The sequence below is a fragment of the Emys orbicularis genome, chromosome 1 (assembly GCF_028017835.1).
Source record: "Emys orbicularis isolate rEmyOrb1 chromosome 1, rEmyOrb1.hap1, whole genome shotgun sequence".
In the NCBI taxonomy this organism is placed as follows: Eukaryota; Metazoa; Chordata; order Testudines; family Emydidae; genus Emys; species Emys orbicularis.
In genome coordinates, this window is record NC_088683.1 from 65,712,999 (window position 1) to 65,734,127 (window position 21,129).

The window sequence follows — 21,129 nt, forward strand, 5'->3', positions numbered from 1 at the left end:
TTTCAATATTTTTGGATGTTTTCTACATTTTCAAATATATTGATTTCAATTACAACACAGAATATAAAGTGTACAGGACTCACTTTATATTTATTTTTTATTACAAGTATTTGCACTGTAAAAAACAAAAGAAACAGTATTTTTCAATTCACCTAATACAAGTACTATAGTTCAATCTCTTTATCATGAAAGTTGAACTTACAAGTTTAGAATTAGGTACAAAAAAAACTTCATTCAAAAATAAAAATTTAAAACTTTTGAGCCTACAGTCCACTCAGTCCTATTGTTCAGCCAATTGCTCAGACAAACAAGTTTGTTTACATTTGCAGGAGATAATGCTGCCAACTTCTTGTTTACAATGTCACCTGAAAGTGAGGACAGGCATTTTCATGGCACTGTTGTAGCCAGTGTCGCAAGATATTTACGTGCCAGATGTGCTAAAGATTCGTATGTCCCTTCATGCTTCAACCACCATTCTAGGAGACATGCGTCCATGCTGATGAGAGGTTCTGCTTGATAACAATCCAAAGCAGTGCGGACTGACGCATGTTCATTTTAATTATCTGAGATGGATGCCACCAGCAGAAGGTTGATTTTCCTTTTTGGTGGTTCGGGTTCTGTAGTTTCCGCATCAGAGTGTTGCTCTTTCAAGACTTCTGAAAGCATGCTCCACGTCTCGTCCCTCTCAGATTTTGGAAGGCACTTCAGATTCTTAAACATTGGGTTGAGTGCTGTAGCTATCTTCAGAAATCTCACATTGGTACCTTCTTTGTGTTTTGTCAGATCTGCAGTAAAAGTGTTCTTAAAATGAACAACGTGCTGGGTCATCATCCGAGACTGCTATAACATGAAATATACGGCATAATGCGGGTAAAACAGAGCAGGGGACATACAATTCTCCCCCAAGAAGTTCAGTCACAAATTTAATTAACACGTTATTTTTTTAATGAGTGTCATCAGCATGGAAGCATGTCCTCTGGAATGGTGGCCGAAGCATGAAGGGGCATACGAATGTTTAGCATATCTGGCACATAAATACCTTGCAACGCTGGCTACAAAAGTGCAGGTGACATTGTAAATAAGAAGAGGGCAGCATTGTCTCCTGTAAATATAAACAAACTTGTTTGTCTTAGTGATTGGCTGAACAAGAAGTAGGACTACATGGATTTGTAGGCTCTGAAGTTTTACATTGTTTTGTTTTTGAGTGCAGTTATGTAACAAAAAAAAATCTACATTTGTAAGTTGCACTTTCACAACAGAGATTGCCCTACAGTACTTGTATGAGGTGAATTGAAAAATATTATTTCTTTTGTTTATCATTTTTACAGTGCAAATATTTGTAATAAAAATAATATACACTTGGATTTCAATTACAACACAGAATACAATATATATGAAAATGTACAAAAACATCCAAAATATTTAATAAATTTCAATAGGTATTCTATTGTTTAACAGTGCAATTAAAACTGCGATGAATCGCGATTAATTTTTTTAATCGTGATTAATTTTTTTTAATCGCGTGAGTTAACTGCGATTAATCGACAATCCTACTAATTACCTTTTCAAAATTAGTCTCCCTTTTTATAAGGGAGAGAGAAGTTGTTCTAGAGCTTCATTGTAGGAAAAGTGGCTCTGTCTTAAATGGAGCTGAAATGGAATGGAGTTTGTAGACCTAATTTATATATTCACTTTAGTTATTAAAATTAATTCCTAACTGAGAAATATTGGAATGAGATAAGAATTTCAGAGAATTATCATGTAAATTGCATGAACATTTTCTTTGCCTCACATTGTGTAGTAACCTTTCCAGTTGTATTATTGTCCCTAAACAAATAATATTTTCCATCGTGGCAGTTTTGATAAGAGTATAAATAGAAGTACACCTCTACCTCGATATAATGCTGTCCTCGGGAGCCAAAAAATCTTACTGCGTTATATAGAACTTGCTTTGATCCACCGGAGTGCGCAGCCCCGCCCCCCCCGGAGCACTGCTTTACCGCGTTATATCTGAATTCGTGTTATATCGAGTCACATTATATCAGGGTAGAGGTGTAGAAAAATACTAAAGTGTGAACCAGGAACTAGCTGTAATATAAAGAAACTGTGAGTCAATTAAAGGGACACTATCAACTTGAAGTCTAATCAGTTTAAAAAAAAAATTAAAAGTCGTTTCAGGTATTATGCCTGTGTCCTTCTGCCAATTTTTGAGGGTTTTACATTAATATTTTCCTATTTTTAAAAAGAAAATGACTATATGCAGTGTTTTCCAATCAGTAAAGTAAACAAATGGGGAGAAAAGAGTGTTTTCCATGTATACTTTAAATTATAGTGATATTACTTGTTACAGTAGAAGTTAAAAACAATTATAAAGTAAAAGTATGTTTTTTAAGTTGAAGGTGTCCCTCTCACATTCAGATGCAGTTTGAGACTACAGATTTCAAAGAGTTCCATATAACACTAACACAACCTGATTTTAGCTTTTGAGTGAAGTCTCTGCCTCACAGTTAGTCATTTCATAGTTGGGGGCAATAATTTTTCCCATAAACTCTTGTGAAGAAAATAGAGCTGTCTCCATTAGAACAGGTTGGGAAAGCTGTACATTATTTTTGAAAGTGCTGCAGAGAGACCATGTTTAGCCATCTATTAGAAAACTATTCAGCTATAGGTTTGTGGGGTGGGATTTTCAAAGTGATTTAAGAGCACAATTTCTGTTGACTTTAAATGGGATCTGTGCTACTAAGTCACTTAGGCTCTCTTGAAAATTGCAGGTTTGATTTGTGTACACATACCAGCATGTTAATAATATTAATCTCTGCATTAGCCTGTAATGAAGAACAGGTACAAATGCAAGATACACCTCTATCCCGATATAACTTGACCCGATATAACGCGGGTTCGCATACAACGTGGTAAAGCTCTGACACGCTGCTCTGAGCAGCATGTTAAGGGTGCCGGCCGGGCCGGGGCTGAGGGGTTGGATAAGGGGCAGAGGGTCTCGGGGGCGGTCAGGGGCTTCCCCCCCCCCAGGACCTGGGAGGCAGGAGCTGTGGGGGGGCACTTTTGGGGGTCCCGCAGTCCCAGAGTGGCCTGGGGGATTAGCCGGGTGCCGGGAGCAGCCCGCTCCGCTTCCCTCGCCCCGGCCCCAGCCGTGTCGCTCAGGGGAGGAGGCTTGGGGGAAGGGATCCCCCCCGCACTCACTGGCAGCGGCGGAAGCGGAGCAGCCCAGCCCCAGGCCGCTCCACTCCGCCACCTCCCAGCCGCGGCGCTCCGCTTCCCGCCGCAGGTGAGTGCGGGACCTTTCCCCAACCCCAAACGACACGGCTGGAGCTGGGGCAAGGAAAGTGGAGCGGGCTGGGGCTGCGGCGCTCCGCTTCCCACCGCCGGTGAGTTCGGAGGGTGTCCTTTCCCCAACCTCCCCGCACTCACCTGCAGCGGGAAGCGGAGCGCCGCGGCCGGGAGGTGGCGGAGTGGAGTGGGTTGGGGCCACGTCGCTCCGCTTCCTGCCGCCGGTGAGTGCGGAGGGCGTCCTTTCCCCAACCTCCCCACACTCGCCGGTGGCAGGAAGTGGAGCAGCCCGGCCCTAGCCCGCTCTACTCCACCAGCTCCCAGCCGCGGCACTCCGTTTCCCGCTGCAGGTGAATACGGGGGGTGTCCTTTCCCCAACCTCCCCGCACTCACCGGCGGCAGGAAGCAGAGCACCGCAGCTGGGAGGTGGCGGAGTGGAGCGGGCTGGGGCCGTGTTGCTCTGCTTCCCGCTGCTGCCGGTGAGTGCCTGTCAGGGGTAGGGGGTGTGGATAGGGGTCGGAGTAGTCAGGGGACAGGGAGCAGGGGGGTTGGGTAGGGAGTGGGATCCTGGGGGTGATTAGGGACGAGGGTCTCTGGAGGGGGGCGGTCAGGGAACAAGGAACGGGGGGGGGGCAAAGCAAGTTCAATATAATGCGGTCTCACCTATAACGCGGTGAGATTTTTTGTCTCCCGAGGACCACGTTATATCGGGGTAGAGGTGTACTTAAGATGGCTGCTGCCCCACTTTAAAGTAATCACTTGAAATTTCCATAGAATCATAGAGTTGTGGGACTGGAAGAGACCTCGAGAGGTCTTCTAGTCTAGTCCCCTGCACTCATTGCAGGGCTAAGTATTATCTAGACCGTCCCTGAGAGGTGTATGCCTAACCTGCTCTTAAACATCTCCAATGAAGGAGATTCTACCATCTCCCTAGGCAATTTATTTCAGTGTTTAACCACTCTGACAGTTAGGAAGTTTTTCCTAATGTCCAACCTAAACCGCTCTTGCTGCAATTTAAGCCCATTGCTTCTTGTCCGATCCTCAGAGGTTAAGAACAACAATTTTTCTCCCTCCTCCTTGTAACAACCTTTTATGTACTTGAAAACTGTTATCATGTTTCTCAGTCTTCTCTTCTCCAGACTAAGCAAACCTAATTTTTTTAATCTTCCCTCATAGGTCGTGTTTTCTAGACCTTTAATCATTTTTGTTGCTCTTCTCTGGACTTTCTCCAGTTTGTCCATATCTTTCCTGAAATGTGGCACCCAGAACTGGACACAATACTCCAGTTGAGGCCTAATCAGCGCGGAGTAGAGCGGAAGAATCACTTTTCGTGTCTTGCTTACAATACTCCTGCTAATACATCCCAGAATGATGTTTGCTTTTTTTGCAAAAGCATTACACTGTTGACTCATATTTAGCTTGTGATCCACTAATACCCCCAGATCCCTTTCCACAGTACTCCTTCCTAGACAGTCCTTTCCCAGTTTGGTATGTGTGTAACTGATAGTTCCTTCCTAAGTGGAGTACTTTGCATTTGTCCTTATTAAATATAATCCTATTTACTTCAGACCATTTCTCCAGTTTGTCCAGATCATTTTGAATTTTAATCCTATCCTCCAAAGCACTTGCAACCCCTCCCAGCTTGGTATCGTCCGCAAACTTTATAAGTGTACTCTCTTTGCCATTATCTAAATCATTGATGAAGATATTGAACAGAACTGCACCCAGAACCAATCCCTGCGGGACCCCACTCGTTATGCCCTTCCAGCATGACTGTGAACCACTGATAACTACTCTCTGGGAACGATTTTCCAACCGGTTATGCACCTACCTTATACTAGCTCCATCTAGGTTGGATTTTCCCATTTTGTTTATGAGAAGGTCATGCGAGACAGTATCAAAAGCCTTACTAAAGTCAAGATATACCACATCTACCGCTTTCCTCCTATCCACAAGGCTTGTTACCCTGTCAGAGAAAGCTGTCAGGTTGGTTTGACACGATTTGTTCTTGACAAATCCATGCTGACTGTTATTTATCACCTTATTATCTTCTAGGTGTTTGCAAATTGATTGCTTAATTATTTGCTCCATTATCTTTCCGGGTACAGAAGTTAAGCTGGCTGGTCTGTAATTCCCCAGGTTGTCCTTATTTCCCTTTTTATAGATTGAGCACTATATTTGCCCTTTTCCAGTCTTCTGGAATGTCTCCTGTCTTCCATGACTTTTCAAAGGTAATTGCTAATGGCTCAGATATCTCCTCAGTCAGCTCCTTGAGTATTCTAGGATGCATTTCATCAGGCCCTGGTGATTTGAAGACATCTAACTTGTCTAAGTAATTTTTGACTGGTTCTTTCCCTATTTTAGACTTTGATACTACCTACCTCATTTTCACTGGCATTCACTATGTTAGACATCCAATCGCCACCAACCTTCTTGGTGAAAACCGAAACAAAGAAGTCATTAAACACCTCTGCCATTTCCACATTTTCTGTTGTTGTCTTTCCCCCCTCATTGAGTAATGGGCCTACTCTGTCATTGGTCTTCCTCTTGCTTCTAATGTATTTGTAGAATGTTTTCTTGTTTCCTTTTATGTCCCTAGCTAGTTTGATCTCGTTTTGTGCTTTGGCTTTTCTAATTTTGTCCCTACATACTTGTGTAATTTGTTTATATTTATCCTTTGTAATTTGACCGAGTTTCCACTTTTTGTAGCCCACGAAAGCTTATGCTAAAATAAATTTGTTAGTCTCTAAGGTGCCACAATTACTTCTGTTCTTTTTGCCGATACAGACTAACACGGCTGCTACTCTGAAACCTGTCACTTTTTGTAGGACTCTTTTTTGAGTTTTAGATCATTGAAAATCTCCTGGTTAAGCCAGGGTGGTCTTTTGCCATACTTCCTATCTTTCCTATGCAATGGGATAGTTTGCTCTTTGGCCTTAATAATGTCTCTCTGAAAAACTGCCAACTGTCTTCAATTGTTTTTCCTCTTAGACTTGCTTCCCATGGAATTTTACCTACCAACTCCCTGAGTTTGCTAAAGTCTGCCTTCTTGAAATCCATTGTCTTTATTGTGCTGTTCTCCCTCCTACTATTCCATAGAATCATGAACTCTACCATTTCATGATCACTTTCACCCAAGTTGCCTTCCACTTTCAAATTCTCAACCAGTTCTTCTCTGTTTGTCAAAATCAAATCTAGAACAGCCTCCCCTCAGTAGCTTTCTCCACCTTCCAAAATAAAAAATTGTCTTCAATACATTCCAAGAACTTGTTGGATAATCTGTGCCCTGCTGTGTTATTTTTCCAACAGATGTCTGGGTAGTTGAAGTCTCCCATCACCACCAAGTCCTGTGCTTTGGATGAGTTTGTTAGTTGTTTAAAAAAAACCTCATCCACCTCTTCTTCCTGGTTTCGTGGTCTGTAGTAGACTCCTATCACCCTTGTTTTTTTACCCTTTTTATCCTTACCCGGACCAACCTAAACTACCCTTGCTGCAATTTAAGCCCATTTTTTCTTGTCCTATCCTCAGAGGTTAAGGAGAATATTTTTTCTCCCTCCTCCTGGTAACAACCTTTTATGTATTTGAAAACTGTTATCATGTCCCCCTTCTGTCTTCTCTTCTGCAGACTAAACAAACCCAGTTTTTTCAATCGTCCCTCATAGGGTAATATTTTCTAGACCTTTAATCATTTTTGTTGCTCTTCACTGGACTTTCTCCAATTTAGAATCATAGAAAATTAGAGCTGGAAGAGACCTCAGGAGGTCATCTAGTCCAATCCCCTGCTCAAAGTAAGAGCAACCCCAACTAAATCGTATCACATATCACAGTTTGTCCACATCTTTCCTGAAATGTGGCCTCCACAACTGGACACAATACTCCAGTTGAAGCCTAATCAGCACGAAGTAGAGCAAAAGAATTACTACTTGCGTCTTGCTTACAACACTCCTGCTAATACGTCCCAAAATAATGTTTGCTTTTTTTGCAAAAGTGCTACACTGCTGACTCATTTAGATTGTAATCCACTCTGACCCCCAGATCCCTTTCCGCAGTACTCCTTTCGAGGCAGTCATTTGCATTTTGTATGTGTGTAACTGATTGTTCCTTCCTAAGTGGAGTACTTTGCATTTGTCCTTATTGAATTTCATCCTGTTTACTTAAGACCATTTCTTTGAGTGCTTCTTGCCCCTATCCCTGCCTTCATGATGAAATTAGGATTCAATATTTGCCAAATTACAAAGGTAAAATATTTGGTACTCAAATTTCGAAAAAGTGATTATGGTATGTACTGTCCCTATTCAGGAAAAACACTGGGCAATGTTGTTGAACAGAAACTGTCAAACAGTAAAGGAAAGGAAGTTTGTAGAATTTCTCAAAGCACAAAAATGTCCTACTTGTGATCTGTCCAATAGGGAGATCTTATATAATGTCAGAATGAGAAACATTCCAACTTGTGGTGTCTCTTTTTTGTGTATCCACAGGGGCCTGCAAGTACTGCTCACGCCTGTTCTTGCAAACATTCTTGAAGCAGATCAGGAAAAATGCTGGGGATTTGACCAGTTTTTTGCAGAGACCAATGACATGCTCTACCGAAGAATAATTCATGTCTTTTCACTACAGCAAATGACCTTACACAAAGTTTATATTCACAGCTATAATACGTAAGCATTCTTTCCATATTTTCACTACTTCTGTCTTATCCAGGCAAATAATGCTGTGACTTCAGATCACATCAGTATGACAGATTCAGTAGCCATTCCTTGACAGTTATCTGGTTGGGGGCAAGAGAAATGTATGATGATGTGGTGTGCTGCAAGCTTGTACGGCCCTCCTATGTCAAGCACTGTGTGTGTGTGTGTGTGTGTGTGTGTGTGTGTAGGTGTACGTTATCTTTTTGTTCTGGCCTCTTATTGGTTTGTCCCTTTCTTTTTCTCTGTGATTCACCCTTTGGCAACAGAGCCCAAGTACTATGTTCTCAAAGAAATTGTGACAGGGCAAGGTCCCGCTCCTGTCTTCTGCTGTGTCTACACAGACTACTTGGAGACTTTCAATTGTTATTCACCACCATGTAGTTTATTTACATTGCTTTCCCCACCACCTTTAGAGATCTATACACCACATTTACAGCATCATATTACACATACATCACCCCTCTACTCAGTACTGGGTTTACCATGGCGCCAGGCCCAGGCTCCAAAGGGGCCCCGGCCCAACCCACTCTGCTTGGGCTGCAGTAAGGCCCCGCTAGCTCTTCTCCGCCCACCGCTCTCTCCTGCGGGGGCAGAAGCTTGGTCCTGCTGGCTCCTGGGGCTTCTGCTGCAGGGTAGGCTCCAGCCGCACCCACCAGCACCCAAGCTCCCCCCTCCCCCCCTCTTCCCGTGAGTGTGCCGCGTTCCAACCCCTCCCCCTTCCCCTCCCAGCGCTTCCCCTGCCACCGAACAGCTGATTGCTGGCGCTCTGGAAGGGAGGGGGAGGAGCGGAGCTGCAGCGTGCTCGGGGGAGGAGGTGGAGAAGAGGTAGGGGCGGGGCCTTGGGGAAGGGGGTGGAATTGGGGCAGGGTGGAGCAAAGGCGGGGCCCCTGCACTCCCCTACACATACACCCCCCCAACCCCCTGCCGTGAGCCGCTCAGGACATGGGGCTGGGAGCACCCCCACGACCTCAGCCCACACCTCCACACACCATGCCCTGACTCCTGCACCCCCCACACCCCATGCCCTGTGTAATGATGCGGTTCTGGCGGGACCCAACTGAGAGTGCCAATTCAGGACAAATCTCTTAAAACAGGGCAGTTACAGCCCTAGGCTGGGGTTTTTCCACCTCTAAGGCAAACCAAACCAGCCAGACAAAGAGGACTTTGGTCTCACCCCATTGGCTAACCACAAGTCACACAAGCAATTCCCTTAGACACTCCAGTTTCCCAGTATCACCACCAGTGCCACTCGCTATGGGGACAAATGGTTATGAAAACCAATACCCCATTAAAAGAAAAAAGGTTCTCCTGATCCCAAAGGATCAAGCCCCAGACCCAGGTCAATATATAAATCAGATCTTACCCACAAATCACGCTGTTGCCAATCCTTTAGAATCTAAAATCTAAAGGTTTATTCATAAAAGGAAAAAAGATATAGATGAGAGCTAGAATTGGTTAAATGGAATCAATTACATACAGTAATGGCAAAGTTCTTGGTTCAGGCTTGTAGCAGTGATGAAATAAACTGCAGGTTCAAAATCAAGTCTCTGGAGTACATCCCCAGCTGGGATGGGTCCTCAGTCCTTTGTTCAGAGCTTCAGTTTGTAGCAAAGTCCCTCCAGAGGTAAGAAGCAGGATTGAAGACAAGATGGAGGAGAGGCATCAACCTTTTATAGTCTTTTCCAGATGTAAGAACACCTCTTTGTCCTTACTGTGGAAAATTACAGCAAAATGGAGTTTGGAGTCACATGGGCCAGTCCCTGCATACTTTGCTGACTTGCAAGGGGTATTTGCCTTCTCTCAATGGGTCAATTGTATAGCTGATGGTCCTTAATGGGCCATCAAGCAGGCTAGGCAGAGCTCACACCAACTTGTCTGGGATGTCTCCCAGGAGCATAGCATAAGTTTGAAATACAGACAGTATAGAGCCAATATTCATAACTTCAACTACAAAATTGATACACACATATAGACAGCATAATCATAACCAGCAAACCATAACCTTGTCTTAGACACTTCATTTGACCCCCTTTATACAAGCTTTGGTGCCACTACAGGACTTTGGTTGCAACCATGTTCTGTATGGTCCCAGATTATATCAATAACGTCACACCCTGACTCCTGCACTCCCCCATATCCCCACCCCCACACTGAGCACCAAACAGGAGCTCCTGCACCCCCCCCCTACATTCCCACCTGCACCCCTTACACCAAACAGGAGCTGCCCCAGGTAAGCGCTCCACGCCCCAACCTCCTGCCCCAACCCTGAGCCCCCTCCCTCACCCTAACTCCTGGCCAGACCCTGCACCCCAACCCCCAGCCTGCTCCTGCACCCTAACTCCCTCCCAGACCCTGCACCCCCAGCCCTGAGCCCCCTCCCGCATCCTAAGTCCTAGCCAGACCCCACACCCCAACGTTTTTTACATTTTTTTAATGAAGTGCTCTTATCCAAAGTGCTTTACAATAGTTAGCTAACAGTACAAACAGTATTTGGAAAGATCATTAAGTGGTCCGCCAAGATCCCCAGCATTTAAGGTGCTGAGTTTGATATATAAAAGCCCTAAATGTTCTGTGACTTTGCTTCTTGAGACACTGCCTCTCTCCGTGTGCCATACTGCCACACTTGCGATCAGTAGAGCTGACTCCCTGTCAATTTAAGAGAGGGGCTGAAAGTAGAGTGTTCTCTGTGAGAGGATCCAAGCTCTGGGTTAGGCTTCCCGCACTGGGTCCAAAGTCACCCTATTCTGTTGCCCTTCAAAACATATCTATTTATGCAGGCTGTTGCAGAGATGGGCCTTTGAGAGAAATCCGATGTGTGGAGAGGAGTTTGGTGTTCTGCAGGCAATTTAATTTTATTTTTGTAATTTATGCAGGACTTCCCAGTGCCTTAGCTAGGCTGCGCACTGTTTATTATTGTATAAATCTAATAATTTATATAGGAACAAAACCAATATAAAAGGTATGTTTAAAAAAAAAATTATGAATTGTTTGCATCCTGTTGCATTTTAGTGAATTTGATCTGGTTGTTTCCTAAGTGTAATGTTTTTCTTACAGAGCTGCCATATTTCATGAATTGGTCTACAAACAGACAAAAATAACTTCTCAGAACCAAGAACTGATATATGAAGGCCGCCGTTTAGTACTAGAGCCTGGAAGATTGGCACAACATTTTCCCAAAACCACTGAAGAAAATCCTATAATTATAGTAAGCAGAGAGGCTGTGAACATCGTAGGATTAATCTATGAAGAAAGTATGTTAAAGTCTTTTCTGCCTGTTCTTAAATAAACAAGATTAGGCTGCTTATAAATGTTCTTTGAAAATAGGTTTGATTACTGAATATTTCTGGCCTCTGATAAATATATTAAAAACTTGGATCAAGAGTTTGTCCATATTTAGGCACCTAAACAGGCCGGATTTTTCTAAGTGTGGAGTGTCCATCACTTCCCATTGACATCAGAAGATGCTGTTGGGTGCTCAGTACTCAAAAAAATCAGGCCACTTATTTTGATGCTTAAATATGGATTTAAAATCTAATTTTAGATAATTTTTTTAAAAGTCCTGGTCCCTGAGCATTAATATAGGTAGGATTTAGTAATGTGCATAGAATTCTAAAATCCTTTTGTGAACCACAATATTTAAATAAGTTGAAAGGAATTTTATAAAATAGCACTCTTAACTAATCTTCTTCTAATTTCCAGTAATATCTGGAAATTCAAGTGTTCTTGAACTCTGATTAGTCTTTCTAGTCTGTTAACAGAAGCAGTTCGTATTAAATTTGATGTTTCACTGAACACACAAAAGAAATGTTTGTAAACCAAAATGTATATTGTGTATTCACTAATGTATTACAGATTTATTACATATGAAATATAAAATAAAAGTCCATCTCTTATGTTTCAGTTTCACTTCCTAAAGTACATCAGCGGTATGACTTGGACAGTGATGCCAGTATGGCTAAAGTGAGTATTTATTTAACTAGAACTAGAATTAAATTGCTATCTCAAATAAACTAAAGCTACCTAATGTTGAATTGATATATAATACCAGCCATCTTGTTGATCTTTTTTAATGGGTTTTGCTTTTATATATATGTGTTTGTGTGTGTGTGTGTTTGTGAGAGAGAGAGAGGATATCAAATGACATATAGATATATAGATATATATATATTCACTCTTTCTCTCAATTAGTACCTTAGGTTTAGATTAAACTATCAGTTTTAAGTGGCAAATTATTGTAAAATGCTTTGAAGGCAAAAAGCATTCTATAAGTGCTGTGCATTATTATTCCTCATCTGCATTTTCCTGGTTTGTGATTTTCCTGAGGGGAAAGTCAGTGCTGAAGAAATTAAGGACCAAATCCCCAAATCATTGCTCAAGCAAAACTTGCATTGAAATCAATGGGAGTTTTTCCTGAGAAAGGGCTGAATTAAGATTTATTATACTACAGTGGGTTTCAACCTTTTTTCATTTGTCAACTCCTAAATATTTCAAATGGAGTTGCGGACCCTTTTGAAAATCATAAACCATCTGCGGACCCCCAAAGGTCTTCAGACCACAGGTTGAAAACCACTGTTTATAGTAGGTTTATATGTCTAATGGATTTATACAAGTTGAGTTCATTTACAGTGAAAGAAAATGTTTTCCTAACCCCCCCCCTTCAGAAGAAACATTTGCTATAATATACAATACTGTACAGTGCATAGTTAAAGGTAGATGAATATTTATTTAAAGGGTAAAAAATCAATTAACTGGTGGTCTTTCATGGTCTGTTATCCTAGACAAAATAAAAATATTTGGAAGTCAAGGTTATTGCAGAAAATCATCTAGCCTTATAAAAAAAAGATTTTTTTAAAAATACCCTACAGGTTAGACAACTTTCTGATAAATAAGTTTTTAATCTGAAAAGTTCTGATTTTTATTTAAAAAATAAGTATTAAAAACAAAAATTAACTTAATAAATATTTGTGCATAAAATTTCATATTGAGTTATGTGCATAGGAGACCTTCTAAGGTTAGAAGAGAAGCAGATCTGAGACTGTCTTCCCCTGTGATGCTAAGCAGGAGAGAAATAAGAAGTTCCTTTCCCGAACTCTGCAGCAGAGTCTCAGGGACTCTGCAAAAGAGTGAAATCTCTGATGTTTCTTTCCTACAGGGTTTCTGAATCTCCCCTGCCTGACAGAACTCCATAGGAGAAAAGTAGTAGAGAGTCCACTTTCAGGCCTTATTCTGTAGCTGTAGTGTCAATCTACTGTTGACTTCACTGAGTCACTTATATGGTAGCTGCAAAATTTGTGCCCCTGTGAAGAACTCTGTTCATGTGCATCTCCCAAAGTGTGCAAAAGTGATAAGTATTTCTCCCTATAGGCCTCCTAAAGTCTTTCAAAGTACTCATCATAGTCCATGGCATAAGTAGTAAGCTATGAGTAATAATATCAATAACTTTTAATTAAAATAAAAGTTAAACTAGCTTCTGCTTGAGATTTTGTTTAGACGTACATCTACCTAGAATTCCAAGTGTTAAAACAAAGTTTATAAGCAGAATTGGGTGGATGCCAAAAAATGGGACCGCAGCCCTACAATTTTGAAAATGTATTATTTTTTTAAAAATTCTTTACATTCTTATACACTACTGAACACATTTACTTGTAACTTTCCAGAAATTTAAATCTGAACATCAAGAGTATGTGGTATAACTTTGATTATGACAGACTTATTTTCATGCCTAACAAAGACCATGAAATTTCAGTGTAATGAAAAACTCATCTTTGCTTTAACTATTCCCCCCGTACACACTAATTTATGGGCAAAGTTACCCCATTTTTTTGTTACCATCTTCATGTTCTAATTTCTTCTAATATTAATCAATGTTGCTTTCTTGTGATCCATTGACTTGAAACAAACTACAGTGTTGTGAGCACTGAATTAGTACTGATATTGTTTATTTCTCTGTCAGGCAGTAACAGGTGTTGTATGCTATGCCTGTAGAGTTGCCAATGCTTTGCTGCTTTACCAGGAATTAATGCGAAAAGGAATACGATGGTTAATGTAAGTGATTGATTGATTGAATTTTGCTGGGCATGGTTTCTTTACCAAGACTTGTTCTGGTCGTTCACACATTGCATAATTTTGTGGGCTTCCAATGACTTCTGAAGCTTTCTTCCTTCCCCTCGACCATGAGTATGAGTAGACTTTCACAGTCTCTCAAATGTTTCCTCCTCCCTCATCAGGGGAAACTCTGAAGACCCACTTTCTGAACACTAGATCCTAGGTATCCATGTTATTTAATTTAATCTGCTCCTACAGAAGTTTGGATAATTTTAATTTAAGTATAGTGTCGGAACATATGATCCAGCAAGGACAAATAATTAATGAATTTCAAAATTTTAAATAATGATTTTGGTAGTTCATGTTGTTAATAGGATTGTGAAAGATCTCTCTAGCTACTAAACTATTACTGAAGTAATGTCTGCCAGAACATTGGAATAAAATTTTATATGACAATAGTATGTAAAATCTTAGCGATATTACTCTTCATTACCAGCAATGATTACTGTAGGCAAAGATATGTGATAAGAAGGAAGTGAAAACTTTTTTTTTGATAGACTGGTGCTATTCTTTCCAGTGAAATAATCAAGGAAGACTACAATGAAACAGTGCACAAAAAGACAGAGGTTATCATCAAGCTGGATTTCTGCAACAGGAACATTGAGATAGCTGGGAAAATGTGAGTAGAAACACTGTATTGTTCTTTGGAAGTAAATACATTGCACTGCCAGTGGAAACTGGCTGACTTTGTAGTTTTTTCTTCTTAGTGACAGCTGTATTTAAAGATAACTTTATTTACCATGTGTCTGCACACAAAAAAGGTTATTACTTTTTAATTACAATTGTTTCACCAATGGCAGTAGCCTAGCACCAAGTGAGGTCAGGAGTGGTCTTGGACCTCACTGAATGCTGCTCCTTAATTTAGTGGAAAGGAGAGTAACTATTGAGTAGTGTGTATTACTCTTCTCTCCTTCCCCCCTCCCTGCCTGAGTTCTCTTGATGGCTTAGGGAGCTACAGTAAAGGGTAGGACAAATAATCTAGGAGTTCAGTCATATGGTTGTGGCTAAAGCAGTAAGCTTGCCCTGCATATGATTTTAAAGATGAATAAAAGTGTAATGAAAGCAGGTTGTTAAAAACCTGGGCTCCCTACTGCAGAGAGTGGATTTTAACATTGTAATACATGATTGCCTTTAATATTTCTATAAATATGACACAAACAAAAAACTACATTAAAAGAACATTATTAAGGTTGCAAAGTCAAGCATTCACAATTTAGGAAATGCCAGAGTTAAGATTGCCTGTGCATGCACACTTGAGGTTGCATGCCTTTACCATGACACCATCTTTCTCTTCCTGCAATCTCCTGTCTCGTTCACTACACACCCTTCAAAGTCTGCTGCAGAAGAAGCTGGGATACTACAGACAATAGTCTTCTTCACTATACAACCCTGATTCATCCCTAGAACAGGTTCGTCCTGTACACTGAAGGAGGCAGGGTCCTATGAAAATTATAGTATGTGTTAATAATTTGTATAGTCGATTGTCTGACCACACTTTGGTTTGTTATTTCGTTATGAAATATACTCAAGAGACCAAATAACCAATTCAGTTGGGTTTATTAATATAGTACAGAAAAAGGGTTCTGCACAATACCAATCTCCTGAGAGCAGTCCCGTGCAGCAGTATTACGTTCACCTTATGCAGAAGGTGTGCTCCTTGAAATTGGGTCCCTAAAGCCATCTTTTTATACCCTACCTCTTTACCAGTAAAAGGTATATGCATCACCTGAAACTGGATTCAATTAATCAGCTTTTTACCTTGTTTATTTCTGGTACTGTGGTGTACCCCTTTATCTATTGTTCCGAACCCATACATTCCAGGTCATGATGCACCCTTAGCATTGTTCTGAGCACATGCATTCCAGGTACTAAGGGGTGTGAAGACACCTCCTAGGCTTGTACCAGGATAAATAGATTTGTGAGGGTAACTCTCTTACTGTTGCTATGAGGAAACAATTATATGATTTTACTACCTACTTAAGCCAAAGCTTTCTTCTGCTAATGGAAAGTGTTATGGGATACAAAGTGTTATGGGATAAGTGAACAGGATTATAACAAATGCACAGGCTAATTTGGGCTACATATCTGCTATATTAATGCTTAATATGTATACTTAATACCTCATATATATGTTTGCTATAAGTCAACAATATGTGATCATGCAATTAAAACCTGTATGTATCATAATGTATACACACACAGGGTCAAATTAAGGTTGCCCAGGCAGCCTTAATTCTGGCATTGCCTAATTTTTGAGTGCTTGTCTTTGCAACTTTAAAAATATTATTTTAATGTACTGATTTTTGCATGATTTCCTTAATTTAAAAAAAATCAAACTGAAAAACAGAAAATTGCATCTTGTAGTATCACATTGACACCTTTAGATTCACCACACAGACCTCCGCTGCTTGAGTTAAAGGAGTGAGGGCTGAATGCTCAAAGAAGTTAGATACCTGGAAAAATCACTCTGATTCTCAAAGCCTTAGCATAAGTTCCTTTACAATGAATGGTAAGAAATAGGTGTCTTAGACTAGAGCCCTGCGCAGGACTATTTTTTTTTAATCCCACTCTTATCCCACCCTGCAATACCCACTCCCACCCGCTCCTGCATTGTTTCTTGCAATTTTATCCCGCTCCCACCAGCAATATATAAACAGAATTCAAACACAATTTTTACCACTAAAAGAATAAAACAAATGTTGCTTAAACCATATAAAAATACTTAAACTCTTGTGATAATAGACATCAAATCTCTTTCTAGACCCCACTTAAATTTAAGTATTAAAACCTTTATTTTTAAAAAAGAGAAAAACTTGCTTTACATTGCTGAAATTCTATTTATGACAAACTGATGAGAGATTTAGTATTTTCCCACAATTACCACAGTCTGTCACCCCCCCCCCCCCAAATCCGATCCTGCCCACAACAAACTACATTTTACCCGCTCCTGCTATTATGGCAGCGGATCTTGCAGGACCCATGGGATCCCAGTCCCGCTGCAGGGCTCTACCTTAGACTGCAATTAGCAAAAGCCACCACACTAGACATGGTGGCGCCTAAGATAGCCAGTGGGAGATGCTGATGAGAGGGGTATGTGCTAAACCCTGCTCCTCTCATGGAGATAGATGCCTGTTTGCGATTCGGAAGTCGGGTACTCTCTTTAGAGTTAGATGCCTTACGCTGTTTTAGCAAGGAGCTGTTTCCGGTGGTGGTGCCCACCTTCTAAATTTTAGACCAATAGTTAGAGCACTCACCTGGGATGTGGGAGACCCAGGTTCAATTGCCCCCTCTCTACCAGGTTGGGAGGAAGACTTGATCAGGGATTTCCCACCTCTCAGGTGAGAGCTCTAACCATTGGGTGATGGGATAGTCTCATGTGGAGTGCCCTCATTCTCTCCTATTGAAGTTGTTGTACTCTGGATAAATAATTAGTCATTGGAGCAGGGGAACTGGATCCTGGGTCTCCCACGCATTGGGTGAGTGTGTTCACCACCACACTAGACAGTCATTCTCATTCTTCTATGTGCATTTTCTGTCACTTGCTCTCGTTTCATTTGGACTCTGTATGTGATATAGGTGGTTGAACGCCTATCTTTCTCCCTGTTTGTCAATCACTGTGTGACTTAGTTAGGAGATATGTGACAAGACACCTTTGGAGATGCAGCTGTTACTCTTGGGGCAATTCTGCACCAAAATATTTAAAATTCTGCACACAATATTTTAAAATTCTGCGTATTTTATTTGTCAAAATAATACAATATAATCACACCAGTTTCAATTATTTTAGTAATTTATTTCAAAATACCTGTCAGCAAGTATGTCTGTAACAATAAAGATGATAAAAAAATTCAGGAAATGTTTTTTGACAAATAGATTCCTTACTAGGCATATTAATACAGAACTCTGAGTAATAATTCATTTAAACTACAGTACAGAACCATATTTCCCGCACCTCTCAGAAGCAGTGCAAAGACTTGGGGGAGTCAGGGGTAACGGAGGAGCTGAGGGAGAGGGAAGTAATTGATGGGAAGGAGCCTGGGTATGAACTTGAAGGGTTGTTGGGTATGCATGGGAAAAGTATGGAACAGGTGTTTTTGGGGGGCGGGGAGGGATTGTTAGGGAGCGTCCCCATGCTAACTCTGCCTGACCCTTAGCCTCTCCCATTCAGTCAGGCACATGTGCCCCTGTCCCAATGTGTCGTTGTGCTCTCATTCAGCCATCCCCCTGTAGCTCTACACCCTCTGCCTATGTGGCCCTGTGCCTCCGCTCCCATTCAGCACCTGCCTCAGTCTGTCGTCCCCCACTAGCCCTTATGAGCCCTGTCTGACCTCCCAGCAGCCCCACCACTGTCTGTCTCCCGACCTGGCCTGACAGGCACTGTGAAGAAGGCAGGCTCTTTCTCTTCCCATCATAGCTGGGGCTTGCCAGGAGCGGTTGCTGTGTTCTAGCGCCACAGCACCTTCTGGTGGGCAAAAGGTGGAACTGCAGCAACTTTTCAGTTGAAGCTATTTTCTGCAAAAAAAAATTAAAAATATGCGTGGTACATGAAATATGCACACACACAGTGATGCAGAATTCCCCCAGGAGTAAGCTGTGTGCATGCTCAGAGGCAGAAATGTAGGCACTTAGGGAACTTTTAGTGCAAAAATTTAGGCGCAGAGCGAGTGTAGACACCTGCAGGGTTTGGCAGGGGGGGTTTGTGCGTTGCAATGGTACCAAACCCAGGTTTTAGCTGCCTGTAATAGGGACATAGGCACCTAACTCCTTTTGAGCATCTGGGCCTAACTGATAGCAGTAGTACATTGTTATCCTCTATGTGGACCCGCACTAAGGGGGGATGAAACGCTTTTCCCATGGGTTTCACAGATATTTGCTGAGAGCAGAGGAATGGTGAGACTCGGGTGTTTGGGGTTCCATTCCAGGCTCTGCAGAGGAGTGTGTTCTAGCGGATACAGACTTTTCTGCCCATTCCCCTGGAGCATGACCACATTTGCCCCATCCCACCCAACCTGTCCCTGTCAGAGTCCTGTCTCTTTCTCATCCCAGCCCTATTCTCCTTACGTAGCAAGTGACGGTCTCTAGTCCTCAGATTTTTCATCCCAGTTCTAGTCTCTTCCCTTCTCCTTGTCTGATCTGTTGCCCTTCTCCTCCTCCCCGGCCAAAGCTCCACATTCCCCAGTCCTGTTCTCTCTCCCCAGGCTTCAATCTCAATGTCCCTACCTACTCCAGCTCCTTATCCCAGTCTTTGTCCAGCCGGTCCCAGTTTTACCCCTACACCCTGGCTTATTATATCTGTCTCTCCTGCTGCCACGTTTCCCCCTCCCCCCATCCACTGGTCTCTTTGCCCAACCTGTCCCAGTCGCTCCCCCCAATTTCTAGTCCCAGTTTCCCTCCAACACCCCCCCACCACCACCACCAGCCTACAGTCCCAGTCTGCATCCCCAGATTCCTTGTCCCATCTTTACTCCCATTGCTGGGCTGCCTCTTGTACTCTCTGTATTCAAATCAGGCAACTTCCTCTACCACACTGACTGGACCCAGTAGGGGGTGCATTTTGAGAACGGGAGAGACAATCTTCCTGTTTTTATGTCTAGTGTCTGGTCCCTCCACGGAGCACAGCAACCAGAGCTGTAACTTCAGGAAAAGTACTGCTCAGCCCCGAGCTGGAGCAAGCTCAGTGTGGACAGAATGTTTGGAGATTTTAGCTGTTAAACTCTAAGGGTTTGTATACACTGCAGCTGCAGGTATGATTGGTAGCTAATGTAGACGGACCCATGCTTGCTGTACTCTAGCTAGCTCGCTAAAAATAGAAGTGAGGACGCCACAGCACGGCTGCACAAGCGAGTATGTACCCAGTGGGACTGGGTAGGTTTGTGCAGCCTACACTGAAACCTGCACTATGGCATCCTCAGTTCTCTTTTTAGCAAGCTAACTAGAGTACAGGTAGGGTAGGTATGTCTATATGAGCTGCAAATCACATTTGCTGCTTTACTGAGCAAATGAAAACTACAATTTTTCAAAGGCTTATAACTTGGTCAAATTTGAGCAGATTTTCACAGGGGAAGCAAAAGGCATATCCCTGATACAAAGGCCACCTCAATGCCAAATTTCAAATCCTCAGCTCCAAAGTATGGTGATGCAAGTGCTCCCCCCCCCCCCAAAAAAGTCACCAGAATTTTTTAACACAGGCAAACAATGTGTTTTTTCCTATCCTCATTCTTGGACACAGCAGAATCATTTTGGCTGAATCTTTCTGAAAAAATTCAGTCTGAGGCAATCACCTGGCATTGAAAATTTCAGCCCAAAGTGTTAAAGTTTAGCAAAGCTATAAGCAATTGAAAACAGGGTCTTATAATGGGAATTGGTTGGGTAACCTTAATAGGCAGTGCTACCAGCCCTACGTATAATATTTGGTTATAACCCAGGTTTTCCAAGATGTTTCCATGGTCGTCGGAGAACTGGCGCTTGATGTGTTTGACTATTTTTAAGGGGTACATTTCAAAAATAGATTGAAGTGATTATATCAGACATTTCAGCCTTCTATAGAACACAAGTAATGAGTGAAAAGCAGGAATGCTAGGAATGCAAGTAGTTTAAAACTTTTTTACGGTTCAGTGAAAATATGGAATGAAGGGGCAAGAGTCTGTTACTGAACTAATGTTTTGTTTGTTGTTTAGGGAAGCTTTTAAATTGATTGCTTCTCAAAGTTAAACATAATTTTGGTGGATTTTTTTTTAACTTTCTAACTTTTGTTAGGACAGGGTAGACAATTGTATTAACTTCTTTTTTTCAGTTCTGGGAACAAAATGATCTCCAAAACATGTTCTTTGTTTATTTAATACAAAAGTATGAACAGCAGTCATGTTTTTAACTGAATTACATTTTTATTGACAGATACAAGAATCTGATGCAGATCCACTTGGAAACAGAAATGGATGAAATTTCAGAGATACATACTAAACTATTGCTTGTAAGTGTCTAATATTGTAATAAGAAGTTCTCCTCAAAATATTGAGTGTATCTGCATAAAAGTCCAAAGGTGCAGTTT

The 21,129-nt window shown here is 41.7% G+C and overlaps 1 protein-coding gene across 1 annotated transcript in view; it reads left to right on the forward strand.

The window, feature by feature from the left end:
- TBK1 (TANK binding kinase 1) overlaps nucleotides 1-21,129 on the forward strand; it is a 54,068-nt gene that overhangs the window by 23,119 nt on the left and 9,820 nt on the right. Inside the window, exons 8-13 of the mRNA XM_065414668.1 lie at nucleotides 7,767-7,946; nucleotides 11,031-11,227; nucleotides 11,878-11,936; nucleotides 13,930-14,021; nucleotides 14,599-14,700; nucleotides 20,976-21,051. Of these exons, the coding sequence (XP_065270740.1) occupies nucleotides 7,767-7,946; nucleotides 11,031-11,227; nucleotides 11,878-11,936; nucleotides 13,930-14,021; nucleotides 14,599-14,700; nucleotides 20,976-21,051 (706 nt within the window). The remainder of the gene's footprint in view (nucleotides 1-7,766; nucleotides 7,947-11,030; nucleotides 11,228-11,877; nucleotides 11,937-13,929; nucleotides 14,022-14,598; nucleotides 14,701-20,975; nucleotides 21,052-21,129) is intronic.